The sequence below is a fragment of the Nyctereutes procyonoides genome, unplaced genomic scaffold, assembly GCF_905146905.1.
Source record: "Nyctereutes procyonoides isolate TBG_1078 unplaced genomic scaffold, NYPRO_anot_genome, whole genome shotgun sequence".
Classification (NCBI taxonomy): domain Eukaryota; kingdom Metazoa; phylum Chordata; class Mammalia; order Carnivora; family Canidae; genus Nyctereutes; species Nyctereutes procyonoides.
In genome coordinates this window covers 5,983,665-5,999,092 of record NW_026575132.1, presented here as the reverse complement: position 1 = coordinate 5,999,092, position 15,428 = coordinate 5,983,665, and the positions used below count along the sequence as shown (strand labels likewise).

At 45.1% G+C, this 15,428-nt stretch overlaps 1 protein-coding gene across 3 annotated transcripts in view; it reads left to right on the top strand.

The window, feature by feature from the left end:
* The window catches only part of HECW2 (HECT, C2 and WW domain containing E3 ubiquitin protein ligase 2), a 356,852-nt gene that overhangs the window by 234,505 nt on the left and 106,919 nt on the right, over nucleotides 1-15,428 (top strand). For 2 of the 3 annotated variants that reach the window (XM_055345429.1, XM_055345431.1), the window contains 5 exons: nucleotides 1,212-1,312; nucleotides 1,758-3,068; nucleotides 4,492-4,587; nucleotides 14,255-14,405; nucleotides 15,104-15,207. In XM_055345429.1, the coding sequence (XP_055201404.1) occupies nucleotides 1,212-1,312; nucleotides 1,758-3,068; nucleotides 4,492-4,587; nucleotides 14,255-14,405; nucleotides 15,104-15,207 (1,763 nt within the window). The remainder of the gene's footprint in view (nucleotides 1-1,211; nucleotides 1,313-1,757; nucleotides 3,069-4,491; nucleotides 4,588-14,254; nucleotides 14,406-15,103; nucleotides 15,208-15,428) is intronic. The other variant, XM_055345430.1, reaches the window with a different exon arrangement.

The window sequence follows — 15,428 nt, the reverse complement described above, 5'->3', positions numbered from 1 at the left end:
AAGAAAAGAAAAAGAAAGAGGGAAAGGAAATAATCTTACAGTTTTAAGAAATCCTTGCTAAGAAGTCAGAAAGATCCCCAAGAGCTGAACCGGGACTTTATAGTCACACCCGTTCTTTTAAAGGATGACATCTATTGGGATGTCCTTTGGAATTTGTCGATTTGGAATTGTACTGAGAAGGTAGAGACGAACAAACAAAACCATTACATGCATTAGTAATAAATAGACTAGTGGCTCTAAACTGGCCTGTGCAAGTAGGAGGCAGAGGCATGGTTTCCTCCTGAAGTTGCCAGTAGAGGGCAATGTGAGAGCAGAGATGGTGTGATTTCCTGCGATCCCTGTCATTAGTGTCCTTAATGAAGAGTAAGTCTGATTCTGGATGAAAGTTGCTACATACGAAGTAGTGATGGAATTGCATTTGACTTTGATGAGATAAACACAGAATTGAAAAAGATGCACAACTCCATCCTCCAGGAGGCTGGTAGCCCAATGGGGGCCCAAGGTGGGACATCTAGCTTCTCCATCCACATCTCTTGCCAGGCACACTGGCAATCAGTGACAGCCGGGCTCCCGACAGTGGGAGGCCAGCAGCTCCAGTCCCCTTGCTGTACAGGTGAGGAGGGGAGGTTCGGCAGCCCCCTCCTTCCCCCAGCTGAAGCCGCTGTCAGAGGCAGCCTCTTCTCACCCTGCTGTCTCCCTACTTCCAGGTCCTGCTCCTCAAGTACAGTAGCACGGTGCTCCCCATGCCATTGTGTGATTGTCCTTATCTCCTGTGCCCTGATAGGACCAGTTTCCTATTGTGCTAATTGCTAAGGAGCCAGGCCCTCTAGGCTTTTATTTATACCTGCGTCCCCAAATACCAAAAGCTGTATGTAGGCCTTTTCCAGCTCCTTGATGACCTTCAGGACACTCTTTTCCTGGTCACTGTTAGCCAGTGAGAGAGCCCTTTAAAAAAAAAAAAAATCATATGAAACTGTGTTGCATTTTCTGTTTATAATAAGATTTTTTTTCATCCTGGGGTTTAGAAGGTCTTCCTTTGTGGGAGCGATTCCTATTACATTGGACTATAACATACTTTGGAGCATTTTATTTTCTTGTGAGCCTGCAAGTTTTAAGGGAGACATGTGAGATTGCGGGGGGGGGGGAGGCTGCTGGAGGAGGTGAGGGCTGACAGCAGCCTAGTAAGGAAAGAAACATTTCTCCTCCTGCAGGGACCAAATGCTCAGCTACAACCTTGGCCGGAGGCTCCCAGCTGACCACGTGAGCGGCTACCTCCAGTTTAAAGTGGAGGTTACGTCTAACGTGCACGAAGGTGAGCTATCTGTATGAACAGGTCGCTGCAGGACAAAAAAAAAAAAAAAAAAAGAAACTTGTTACAGCTTATTCAGTTGTCAGATTGCATTTGAACAGAACTGAATTTCCGTGTCCTGAAAATAAAGTTCCTAATAAATAAGTAATTACCTCCTCAAGTTTTCCAGGCCCATATGAAAGCTTCTTCATCAAGAAAAAAAAAAATCTGTCTTAGGTGTACACCTGTGTTTGGAACCCGGGTGATAGAGTTTGTCGTGACAGTGAGCACACACACCAACAGCCGCTCGTTTGCAGGGACTGCGGATGTTGGCAGGGCAGCTGTGCTGTCCAGGGGCCTTTGAGATGCCTGGTTCAAGGGACTGTGCGGTGGCCCAGGCACAGGGCCTTAGACGTTTGTTGGTCACCCCCCCCCCTTTCCTTTTCATAACTGCAGTTTTCTCCTCCAGATGCTTCTCCAGAAGCCGTGGGCACAATCCTTGGGGTGAGTACGGTGAACGGAGACCTGGGAAGCCCTTCTGATGAGGAGGATGTGCCAGGGGGCCCCCAGGACAGCCCCGTCTGCGCCAACGGCCCGGTTTCGGAGGACAGCGCTGCAGACGCGACGCCCAAGCGCGCTCTCAGGACTAGCTCCACGCTGGACATGGACACCGAGGACCTGAGCTCCGCCGCGTCCAGGGCCTCGCCCCCCCGGGGCCGCCAGGATTCGCTCAACGATTACCTGGACGCCATCGAACACGGCGGCCCGGCCCGGCCCGGCGCGGCCGCCTGCCCCGACAGGTCCCTGGGCGCCTCCCCCAAGCTCAGGAGTAGTTTTCCCACCGACACGAGGCTCAACGCGATGCTGCACATCGACTCCGACGAGGAGGAGCACGAGTTCCAGCAAGGCCTGGGGTACCCGGGCTCCCCCGAGGAGGACGAGGAGGGCGGGGGGCTGGTCATGGCGGGCAGCGCACCCGCGGGCCGGACCCCCCAGGCCGGGCCGCAGGGCAGCCCCGCGGACGGGGCCGGGGCCTTGCACGCCGAGGACAAGCCGGGCCGCGCCCCCGAGCCCGAGCCTGAGCCCGCCGCCGCCGAGGGCGCCCCGGACGCCGAGCAGCTGGCAGGCGGGGCGGAGCCGGGCACGCCTGACGCCGAGTCCCCGGAGCAGGAGCCGGAGCGGGAGCCGGAGCGGGAGCGGGAGCGGGAGCAGGAGCAGGAGCAGGAGCAGGACCAGGCCTCCTCCGAGACCGAGCCCAGCGACCCCGCCCCGACCGAGAGCGCGAGCGCCAGCGAGGCCAGCACGCGGCCCGAGGGCGAGAGCGACCTGGAGGGCGCCGACGGCCCCGGGCCCTGCGCCCACCCGCCCGAGGGGGAGGCGGCGGCGGAGGAGCAGGAGCAGGAGGAGCAGGAGCAGGAGCAGGAGGAGGCGGGCGGCGAGGAGCAGCGCGGCGCCTGCGGAGGCCCCGCCGCGCCCCGGGAGCCCGCCGCCCTGCCCGCCCTGCCCGCCGTGCAGGTGCCCCGCGGGGCCGGGGCCGGGGATGCGCCCGGGGCGCACGACGTGTGGCGGCGCAGGGGCAGCCTGCAGGGGGCGGCCGAGCGCGCGCGGGAGGAGCAGGAGCAGGACGAGCAGGAGGAGGAGCGGGAGCAGGAGCGGGAGGAGCGGGAGGAGCGGCAGCCCGAGCCCCAGCCGGACGCCGACGCCCCGGCCGCCCGCGGAGCCTGCGAGGGGGCCGCTGCGCAGGAGGAGGGCGCCGCCGCCGGAGGTAGGATGCTCGCAGGTAGGATGCTCGGCCACCTGCCGCCCGCGCTGCTGCCCTCGGGGCTCGGGGCGCCGATCCACGCTGAGCTCTTTTTTTTTTTTTTTTTTGAAATAAGCTTGTCAAATAGTCTCCAAATGTATTTATTCTTAAAGATTTTATTTATTTATTCATCAGAGAGAGAGAGAGAGAGAGAGAGGCAGACTCCATGCAGGGAGCCCGACATAGGACTGATCTCAGGGCCCCGGGGTCACGCCCTGAGCCTAAGGCGGCGCTAAACTGCCCAGCCACCCGGGCTGCCCCCACCCCCACCCCCCCTTTTTTTTTTTAAATGGATCTTCTATTTTTGAAATAAATCTGTCAAATAGTCTCCTTATTTATTTTTAAAGATTTTATTTACTTATTCATCAGAGACACATACACAGACACTCACAGAGACGGAGAGGCAGAGACACAGGCAGAGGAGGAAGCAGGCCCCTTGCAGGGAGCCTGACCTGGGACTCCATCCCGCGTCCCAGGGGTCACGCCCTGGGCCCAAGGCAGGCGCTCAACCACTGAGCCCCCAGGGCTGCCCCAGTCTCCACATTTAAATGAGTCTCCAGTGTGGACCTGGGTCTGTAGATACAGAACCAGGCAGGCTGGCAGCTTTCAGATCAGTGTCCTGTGCAGAGGCTTTCAGGAACACCTTAAGTCCCTCCTCTTTGTGGAAAAGCTTCAAAGCAGAACTTCACACGTGCTTTGCATTGATCTTAGCATGTTTGACTTAGGCAGTACGAAAAATGTTAACCTCAGACGTGGTGATGCCTTCCAACCCCTGAAGAATAAGCTGTTTTGGTATCTGAGCTTGCAGATTCACACCTAGAATTTGTATTGTATCTCAGTGATCACGGCTGGTAGCACATTTCCTTTGAAATGTTCTCTTACAGATGCACCAGGAAGGCCGAGGATAGTTTCACAGGCCTAAATTGCACAGACTCAGAAATAGGAATGATTTTCTTATTCTGCGATTAGTTTTCTACCTGAAGCATTCCCTTCTTCTTCTCCTTCTCTTCCTCCCCTCCTTTAATTTTTGTTTTTTATATTCATCATCATCATCATCAGCATCAGCATCATCATGCTATGACCTTAAAGCATCAGTGTATGACCAGGACCGGCCAGGGTGGGAACCACTGGGACCCCTCCCCAGGGTGGTGGGGAGGAAGAGGGATGGAGACAGGGAGACGTTTCTCTAGGGACTCTCTTGTGGCTAAGCATTCACCTCCTGTTCTTTTCTTTTGTCTCTGGGGCCTCATATGGAAAATGAGACTAACGAGAGAAAAGAGACTAGCCCCAGGATTTGTGTTAGACAGTGGTTGTATTGTCGTTTGGTTTGGTTTTTCACAAAGGATGTTTTGACACTAAAGCAGAAAACAATACCCAAGTATCTTTTTCTCTTTAATCCTAGATTCTCAAGCCAATGGCCACCAACCATTGAGATCGTTGCCTTCGGTGCGCCAGGACGTTAGCCGCTACCAGAGGGTGGATGAGGCTCTCCCACCAAGTGAGCACCTGTTAACTAAGAGGTTCACCTTGATCAAATTGTGTGAGGATGACAAGCAGATTCTTTCCATGGGGCCTAAAAGATGGATACCCAGTCCTAAAGAGAAGGAGATCGGGGCTGCCACTTGACAGAGCAGATGTAGACTGGAAATTGCTAGGCTGATGACTCCTCTCTGGCACTGTTCTGCTGAATGAGTGGGCAGCTGGGGGGAAAGCACATACTGCAACACCCATAGACTAAATACTGTAATTGGAGAAACAGATCCAGATATTTGGGACAGTTGGGTTTATAGGAGAAAATTCTTGAAGTTATGCCTAACAGCAGCATGAACACATTGGTACAATCTCTTAGAAAAGCCTCACTCTATGTGATATACTTCTTTCTGTTCACTTATAGCATTTTAAGTCGTTAAGTACAGTGTTCTGATTTTTTTCCTTGGGGATATGCAGAGAAGTGTTAATAATTTCAGAAATTGGTCTACCTCTTATTTGGAGTATGGCAGTTATCTGGGGTTTTGAAAGATACGTCATTTCTTTCACTTTCAAGAAACATGTAACACATAAAGGGAGGATGGTTGAGGATGAGGGATTCTGGGAAATGGTTGGTACAACCTGTATTCAAAGATCTAAGTGATACCCATGGCTAGTTATAATCTGAATATAATTTAATCTCCGTTTAAATGTCTGGGGTCCCTTAAAGCAATATTGCTTTGTCACAGCATTTTGATGAACAGGAACAAAGCTCAGTAAGTACTACTTGTAGGAACATATTAGAAAATGTATCTTCCTGCATTATTGGTTTTCCTCATTGTTCTCTCTCTCAGCTCCTCCACCTCTTGATCATAGCAACAATAGGCTGATACCCTGGGCCTTCTGTATTTTAAAAGTGGTGGGACATCAAGGCAGGGGTGCGGGAGTATGCATTTGTAGGGCTAAAATGTTGAGTGCTTGGTTTTGGTTTGTGTTTACAAAAAGGCTGAATATGTACAATTGGTCAAAATATCAGCTTGATCCTTTGGAAATTCTGTTGTGTATAGCTCCTCCCCTTGTTCATGTATTTTGATAATTGAAGGTGGTTATTTATAGGAAATATATATTTTAAGCAACTTTAAAAATAGACCAAGAGAACAAGTAAGCATTGCGTCATCTCACATAGGCCGGGGAACAAAAAAATGTCCTTATTGTTTACTCTTGGAGAAAAGATTAGAGACAGAAAAGAAAAATATTTCTGGGAGATACTTAGATCTAATAGCGCAAAAAAGAATTGGAAACATGAGAGAATTCTGAAAGAGCTTTGCTTACATGTGTATGTGGATTAATAGTAATTCGAGTTTCAGAGGCGTTGTGCCACAGTAGAGTATGGATAGATGCCTCTTCCTGGCCACATCTAATTGCTCTGAATTTTGTTGAACCATAATTTCGGTCTCCAGATTGCATTTAATAAAGACAGGTACTTGCCTGCTGAAATTATGACTACTATTTGTGATCTTTCAGTGCATTTGTTTAAACACTGATATTTGCATTACACAATATATTTTAGGATTTAAAAAAAATAAACAATTGGGGGCACCCATGGCTCAGTTGTTGAACATCTGCCTTTGGCTCAGGGCGTGACCCTGGAGACCCGGGATCAGTCCCGCGTCAGGCTCCCTGCATGGAGCCTGCTTCTCCCTCTGCCTGTGTCTCTGCCTCTCTCTCTGTGTCTCTCATGAATAAATAAAAAGAATTTTTATTAAAAAGAAAGAATCATTTTAGCCAATTTCTACCCATTGATCCACTTGACCAACCTCACAAAAATGTAACAAAGAATAAAAAATAAAGCATGTAAAAGTGCTCTGGAAACCATAAAGCACCACACAAATTTGAAGTTTGAAGTGTCTCTGCCTCTCTCTCTCTCTGTGTGTGTGTCTCTCATGAATAAATAAATAAAATATTAAAAAAAAATAAAGTTTTTCCTAAAACTTTATTCCTAAAACTTTCCTAAAGTTGCCTTTCCTAACTGGGCAACTCTGCTACCACGTCGGGCCATGCCTCTGATTTGGAGCTATGGCATTCCACATTCCACACTGTCCTGTGCCTTTCGTCTTCACGTAGTGTCTCCCGGGAGGCTTGGCTGAGGGGCATCTGGTTTGAGTATACAGATGAGTCCATCCCTTAAATGCCCTGGCTGGATTATTTTAAGGCCAAGAGTTGTATTTTTAACACTATTAATTATAATACTTCAAACTTGTGTGGTGCTTTATAGTTTCCAGAGCGCTTTTACATGCTTTATTTTTTATTCTTTGTTACGTTTTTGTGAGGTTGGTGAAGTGGATCAGTGGGTAGAAATTGGCTAAAATGATTCTTTCTTTTTTTAAAGATTTTATTTATTTATTCATGAGAGACACAGAGAGAGAGGCAGAGACACAGGCAGAGGGAGAAGCAGGCTCCATGCAGGGAGCCCGATGTGGGACTCGATCCTGGGACTCCAGGATCACACCCTGGGCCCAAGGCGGGTGCTAAACCACTGATCCACCCAGGGATCCCCTAAAACGATTCTTTCATTTTGTAGTTGGAGAAACTGAAGCCCAGACAAATGAATTTACTTGTTTAAGATCCCATACTAGTAAAAGTTGAGACAGAGTCTTAAACCTTCCTTCTCTTCTATCAGATATTCTAATTTAAGATTAGAAAGGAAGGGACTATTCTGTAGGTAGATGAATATAAATTCTGGAAGTTTACTTAGCATCAGAGTAGTGGCTTATATTGCAGTATGTTATGTATTAGGTGCAGGATCATCGTACATCAGGGGCAGCCCGCCTTCAGCTCGGGGTGTCATCCTGGAGACCCGGGATCGAGTCCCACGTCAGGCTCCTGCATGGAGCCTGCTTCTCCCTCTGCCTGTGTCTCTGCCCCCCCCCCTCAATCGCTCATGAATAAATAAATTAAAAAATCTTTAAAAAAATAAAAGATCATCTTACATCAGAAGCTTTGGGGGTTTCATTCAAGCTTTATTATATTGTACTGTCCCAGACAGGTTTGCTTTGTTAAGCATTTGTATCAGACTCAGAAGGAGTTTTTCATCCTTCCCACAACCCTGTAGTGCAAGCTGCTGAAACACTGTACCTCGGGCTTTGATGCCTGTATGCCATTCTTGATTCTTTTCCTAATTATTATTGTTATTTGAACTTATTTTCACCTTAAGAACACTTATATACCAACATATAGTGAGGAAACCACCCGGCAAAAGTATGCTTCTCTCTAAAGATTTACAAACTCAGTTAAAGGGATTCAGTGGGTATATCCCTTCCTGTCCCTTTTCGCTGTTAGAGCGATCGTGTGGCTGTCTATGCATCGGTGTTGTCACTTAGTTTCTGGACATCTATTTGGTCTCTTTTTTATGTCAAGCAGTTTTCCTCGTTTGTTTGCTGCTTCTTCCAATCTTACTCCTCCTCCCATCGCTTCTCGGCCTTTTGGCTAAGATCAAATGCAATCTTACTCCTCCTGTCTCTGGATCAGGGAACTGATCTTGGACTTGGTACAAAGACTACACAGCTGTAATGATGCTCTACCAATTGTTTTCAAAACCTTACTCTTGCTTTAGGCCATGGACCCTGTGATATGACCTCGTGAGCTACGTAACACCAGCCCCTGGCTGAGAGATGTTCTAATGATGCATACAACATCACAATGCTCCGGGTCTTCAGGGCAGCCTGTAGAGCCCTCCCTGGAAGGGCTTAAATCTGAATACCCACTGAGTGCCTTAAGAATTTGCCTATCGACTTCTCAGGTGATTGATGGCACCGACAGATAGAGGTAGCTGGGGGCTGAAGCGCCCTGGAACATCATCAGCCTGACAAATCTTGGTCATTTTAGCATTAAGATGAGCGAAAAAAGAATGATCCGCTCAGCCCTTTCTGAAAAACTATTTTATTTTTCTTACTGGGCCCAGTATAATTGTGACTTAATTCCTTGTCATGCTGGGGACGATAAGGAACTGTTGAGTAAGTGTTTTTCCCCAAAAGGGTAGAAATAGGATTAGATTCACAAAGAACCATCTAGATTATTGGACTCTTGTAGGATCCCAGGATTATTGCCACGTTATCAGGTCCGGTGTACTACTTAGGTGGCAGGCTGAAACGGGGGAAGTCTGGAAAAACACTGGAGAACGTTTATCATTTTTTTTTGTGGTTGCGCACTTTCATTATGAAAGCATCCTTTGAAATGAACATTTAAAGGTGGCAGCGAATCATAATTCATCTAGCTTTCTACTATGGGGAAGGGCTCATTTTCTAGAGCTAAAAGTTAGTTTAAGAGAAGAATTGATACATTTAACCTAAAAAGGCACTCTCTTTAAAAAATGACTGTTAAGGTCCACTAAATTCAGCTGTTTGAGCTTGTTTAAACTTTTTATTTAAATGTAATATTCATACATAAAAGAGCACATTCTGCCCAAACTGAGTGTACATGTGCACCAATGCCATGTCCCTGGCCCCTAGAAGTCTCTTTGTGCTGGCTTTTGATCACTAACCCTAACTCCGATGAGGAAGTAGGCCTACTATGCTGACTCCCAAAATCATAGATAAGTGAACTTACTTTTGTACTTTGTACAAATGGTATATACCTTCTTGAGTGTTAAAATAAGGAAAAACTCTCTCTTCTTCTTTCTCTGTCAAATTGGTAAATAAAATCTTAAAAAAGAGAGACTCCTGGGTGACTCAGACAGTTAAGCATCTGCCTGCAGCTCAGGTCACGATCCTGGGGTCCTGGGTTTGAGTCCAACATCAGGCTCCTTGCTCACCAGGGAGCCCGCTTTGCCCTCTGCCTACTTGCGCCCCGTGCTTGTGCTCTCTTGTGCTCTCTCTGACAAATAAATAAAATCTTTTTTAAAATAAATGAAATAAGGAAAAACTAATCTTTTAAACACTACTATCCAGCATCTTCTACAAAAGCTTAATTTTTTCCCTTAGAAGTACCTTTAGATCGTTACAGCTTTATCACCTCACTATGTGGTGAGTGAGATATTTCTTATAGTGGCTTATACATTTTCTTCCCAGTGTTCAGTTTCCTCATCTTTCTAAGCCCAGTTATAACTAATTCAGGTCCCACTCGTGATCCTCTCTCTCACCCTTTTGGTTCACGTGGTTCATGCTTCCCCTGAAATGTCATCCTCTCGGTCTAGTCATTGATCTTCTCCCCAATCTCAGCACTCTCCCAGAAGTGTTCACGGCTTCATTTCATTATCAACTGTACAGTCCAGCGGAGACCGAGGTCTAGTGTGAAGGGACTTGGAAAGAAGCCTGATGAGGTGAAGAGGGATCACAAGGACGACCCCTACTCCCTTCTCACATGTGCTGATCTTAAAATTTGAAGATGATCTTCCCTGCTCTGCCTCCCTCCGGCGCCCTGCTTAGGTATTAACGCTGTGACAGTGGCCTTGGCGTACATCCACACACTTTCAAACTCTGACTTCCCCTTATTGTCCAGCTCTTTAAGGGGACTGTTATATTTGAGTCTTAGGGCATCTATGAGTCCACTTGCTCCTGGATTTCAGTCTGGAGTATTTAGGATGAAGTCGAATTCCTTGTGAGCCCATACTTTGCGACCTCTGAGAAGTCTAGCATTAGCTTCATGCGTTCACCTAGTAAACTAGCTGCTTTAAGTTCTTATAAATTTATGTCAGTGTTCCTCAAATTTTAGTGTGTCCAGGAGCCACTTGGGAAGGTTGTCAAAAATGTAGACAACTGAGTCCTAGCTTCAGATGGTCCTATTTTGCACATCTGCGGTGTATCCTGAGAATCTGCCTTTCTGTTGATCCTCAAAGTGATTCTGATACATACTGTCAGAACCCCACAGCTTGAGAGACATTTCTGTAGATAACAGTTTTCAAACCTGTTAGTGCTATAAAGCTTTTTAATGCAAATGAAATCTTATGTGGAAGACCAGCAGGCCTAAGAGGTAATATTAGGGCTACAGTGGCTGACCTGGAGTTGGCAGATGGTTCTCAGGACCTCAGAGCCCCTACAAGGCTAAATTAATGAGAATTTAGTTTGCAAATTCTGGCCTACACATAAGATCTCAATAGGTTCTTATTAAACCTGATGTAGAAAACTGGATGTCATTTTGAAGATTCTAACAATTTAGAGTTAAAAGGGATCCTAGCAATACATAATTCTGCCCTCTAATTTTTCAAAGAAAAAGTGAAGAAACTGTGGTTCAGAGGTATAGTGATTTGTTTAAGGTCATGTAGCAGAGGTGTGACAAAGCCATGGCAAGAAACCCATGGTTTGGGGTTTCTCTTCCCAGTTTGGTGCACTATATATATACGCACCCCAGTCAATACATTGTTCTTAGACTTGTGGCGCACTGATTGTACACCCAGTTTTGCAGTGTGGCGAGATGAAGTAAATGCCAAGTTTCCAGTCTTCTAATCCTTCCTGTCTAATTTTATCATGGTCTCTCAAAGAGAACTTTGATGCTGGGCAATGAGTTCTCGTATGCTTAACTTATACCAAGAACAAACCAGGCCAATATAAAAAGGTGTAAGCAACCATACCCAACTGTCTCCACCCTGCAGAGAAACTTTAATAGATAAAATAGAAAGCCAGTCTTCCTATCGGCATCCCTGCTGTCTTTGTCTGGATGGGAAGGAATTGACCACTGGGGCAGGAATGGATATGTACTTCATGAACAAGTCAACAACATTGAACAGCCTTCCTCAAATCTGTGGCAAGTGTCCACTTGAGATCGGCAAGATGGCATTTCTCTCTAGGGAACTTAAATAACAGCCTCAATGCAAAGACATAGCATTTGAGGGATGGTCTTAATGTACATCCAATGTCCCATGTTCTTTGTTTTTTTCTTTTTTTCGTCCCATGTTCTTTGGAACAAATTTTCAGACCTCATTTTTCTCATTCTTCTCATTGCACATAGAGATGTCTTTGCTGAAATACATTAAGGTTATTCCTAGACTTTGTGGAAAGTGAACACAAGAATCATTCCCTGTTATGGTTTTATGTTATTTAAATTGCTTGTTCATTCACTTCAGGCTGTGTGCAAGGTATAGTGGTAAATATATTTGGAGATTCCCTGAATGCCCTCACTCCTCCCCCACTTTGTTACCCATATGGTCCTTATAGAGACCACATTCTGTGGGGTAAATTCTTATGTACTTTGTTCAAGGAAAAAGTTCTATCTTTGAAGATAATTTTTTTTTTTTACTTTCTTTTGTCAGAAAATGGAAAGTATGTCATAATGTGTTTTTTCTGCCTCAACTGCCAGAAAACTTAGAGCCAAATTTGAGTTATAAACTTATCTTGGGAGCTTGGCAACGCTTCTCTTTCTACTTTCTTTAGTTGGTTTCTGTTCTGTTTTTATCCCTAATTGACCTATTCTACATTTTTAAAATTGGAAGCTACTGTAAACATTTTTGGGGGAAGAAATGGCCATTTGTTTTCTTGTGCATTTGAGTTGCATATACTATGTCCTTGAATTATCCTGGGTCTAATGAGATGGAATAATTGGCTCTCAAAATCTTTGAGATGGGAAAGTATGCGGAGAGCAGAGTGAAACAGTGGAATAGATCAAAGGGTTTTGGAAAATGGTTCCTGAAAATGCTCTAATGTCATCACTATTTGTCAGCTTATGGCAGGCTGATCATGAAGTCTTTTGGAAATGTCTTAATGATGGGCTTGCAACTGTGTCCAAAGAATTCAGATTTGGCAGGCTAGTTCATTGTGAGTCTCTCGTACCTTGGAGCATGAGGGGCACTGAGCTGTTTCATGTCTGTGTGGTGTTTTTCCTCAGCTCGATTTTACTTTTTCTTGCCATTTGTCATAAATTACCCCATGCTAGGATCAACAAAAACAGATCTTTCCACCCCCTACTGAGGTAGCCCTCGGTGATTGGCTGCTGCTGGCCAGGGTCTACCATTCAGGTCTTTCCAACCCGAGAACTTTGTTAGAATTCTTGTTCTACTCACTTCCAGAGTAAATACCATAGGTGGTCAGGAGCAGAAATGCCTTCCTCCCAGTCTCCAGGTTTAGGACTCCCATGGTGTCTGTTGATAACCTAGGTGATAACATGGGGAGTTTTGAAATAATTGAGCTGCTAAGGAGAAAGGTGCTTATAAATTTCAAACACTACACAGAAATAGAAATGTATAAAAACTTTACTGGTTAAAGAGTAGATTTCTGATGGTTTTTTAAAAATTTTATTTATTTATTTATTTATTTATTTATTTATTTATTTATTTGAGAGAGAGTGAATGGAGGCACAAAGGGGCAGAGGGAGAGGCAGAGAGAGAATCCCAAGCAGGCTCCATGCCCAATGTGGAGCCTGATAGGGGCCTTGATTTCACTACCCTGAGATCATGACCAGAGCTGAAATCAAGAGCTGGATGTTTAACTGACTGAGCCACCTGAGCAGGTGTCCCTTTGCTGTTTTCCTACATAAAACAGGGCTATATAAATTGCTCTTCCCAACTACAGTCAGTTTCAAAATTTTGCCTTTTGAAAGGATCAGCTCATGCTTTGTGTATTATGGTAGGAGAATGGCCCTTTAGAGAGCCACAGAGAAGGTACGTCTGGCTCTGAAGACCACTCTGCTTTCTGTTTTCACTGAACATGCACTTAATCAATGAGATTGCTTAAACATAAAATTAAATAATATTTTAAACCATTGTATTTATTTGAGGCTGGAGGCAGTAATTACCCTTATTCTGAAAAACGTATCCATCTTTGGGAAAGTGCAGATGGAAGTTTGTAGATAATGATACTGCTTGATGACTGGGCTAGCATTAGTTTCTTCTGAAGATCACAATTATCAGAATTGTATGTGAATATGTGCTTGGAAGTTTCCAGCTATAGGAGTCTTTCATCCAAGCTGAAAAAAAAAATCCAATTTTTGGTGAAAACAATCATTGATATCAATTTTGATGCAATCCAAAATCTTATAATACCAACAACTTGTATTTTATAATTTTTTATTTATTTATTTTTAATTTTTTTAAAAATTTTTTTATTTATTTATGATAGTCACAGAGAGAGAGAGAGAGAGAGAGGCAGAGACACAGGCAGAGGGAGAAGCAGGCTCCATGCACCGGGAGCCCGATGTGGGACTCGATCCCGGGTCTCCAGGATCACGCCCTGGGCCAAAGGCAGGCGCCAAACCGCTGCACCACCCAGGGATCCCTTTATAATTTTTTAAAAGATTTTATTTATTTATTCGTGAGAGACCCAGAGAGAGAGGCAGAGACACAGGCTCCATGCAAGGAGCCTGATGTGGGCCATGGGCCTCGATCCCGGGACCTCAGGATCACGCCCTGGGCTGAAAGCAGGTGTTAAACCACTGAGCCACCCAGGGATCCCCAACAACTTGTATTTTAAAAAGAGTGTTTTTAAAGCACTGGCACTCATACATGAACATGAGCATTGTGGGAGGATCCGGAAGGATTCTCTACATTCAGAGGGTCTTTAAAGGGTGGGTATAACACGCATAAGGTATGTTGTTTACTAACTGATCACAGTAGATGCTGAAGTGGACTGAGGGAAGTGCCTGATTATGCAGTGAGGTATATGTTATCAGCCCCATTTACAGCATGTCAGGGACAACACGTGCTAAAGATCATGAACCACATTAATGACCCCTGCTCCTCCTCTGACCCCTCTTGGTGCATTCCTACTGTTTAGACTGGGAGGCACGCATTGACAGCCACGGCAGGATCTTCTACGTGGATCACGTGAACAGAACCACCACATGGCAGCGGCCAACAGCGCCTCCAGCCCCCCAGGTGCTGCAGAGATCAAACTCCATACAGCAAATGGAGCAGCTGAACCGGAGGTGGGATGGGCATCTTCACAATGACTGTAGTGGGGTTGGGCTTATTTTGACATGGGCCAAAGTCAAAAACATGGTTGTTTCTGTTTCATCTTTGGGTGACCTGTCATTTACCTGTAGCTGGTACCTCTTTTGATTTATAGACTTCATTGAACTTCTGTTGGTTAAAAAAAAAAAAAAAATCCACACATATGTACCACTTGTTTGAAAACTAGAGAGAAATAAGTAATGATGATCTGTTTACTCAACCCAAGGCATTGGCTTTTAGGAAAATAGAGCATATACATATATAATATGAGGCCAGATATCTTTCTAAATATTTAGAATCTCCATCATGCATCTTTATTATCCACTTAATCCTTTTAAATGTCATTCTTTTTTGAAAACTCATGACCATGACATAAAAGTTATTTTCTTTAGCAATATAAGAATTTAATTTTCTTTGGTTAAGGGGCATGATTTTTTTTAAGTTTTATTACTTTGTTAGGAAAATGTTCCACAAACAATGGACAGAAGAAATTCAATGCTTTGTAATTTACTTAAACAACAGATGGTCCAGAAGGTCATGGAATGGGCGGAGGTTTGGGGAAGAAACTCTGGCTGAAGTTGAGAAGATACTGAAAATTTCTGGGCTCTGGGGGAATGATTGAGTCCCTTGTTTTAGAGACTGCTGTGACGTAATGCTAGGCTCCTGATTTCAGATACCAGAGTATCCGCAGAACCATGACTAATGAGAGGCCTGAGGAAAATACCAATGCGATCGATGGGGCAGGGGAGGAAGCTGACTTTCACCAAGCTAGTGCAGGTAAGAGCCTTTAGGTTGGTTGGTTTGTAATTTCACAAGAGTAGAAAACAAATAATAAGGATTTCCAAGAAATGAGGTATTTGTTGTTGTTGTTTTTTAGTGAACTTTTGATCTTCAATAAGATCTGGTAATCTGATGCAAATAAAAGAATTCACCAGAGACCTCTTCTAATCCTCAACTTTTTACTAGTACTAAGAACATCACAAAACCAAATAGAAGAT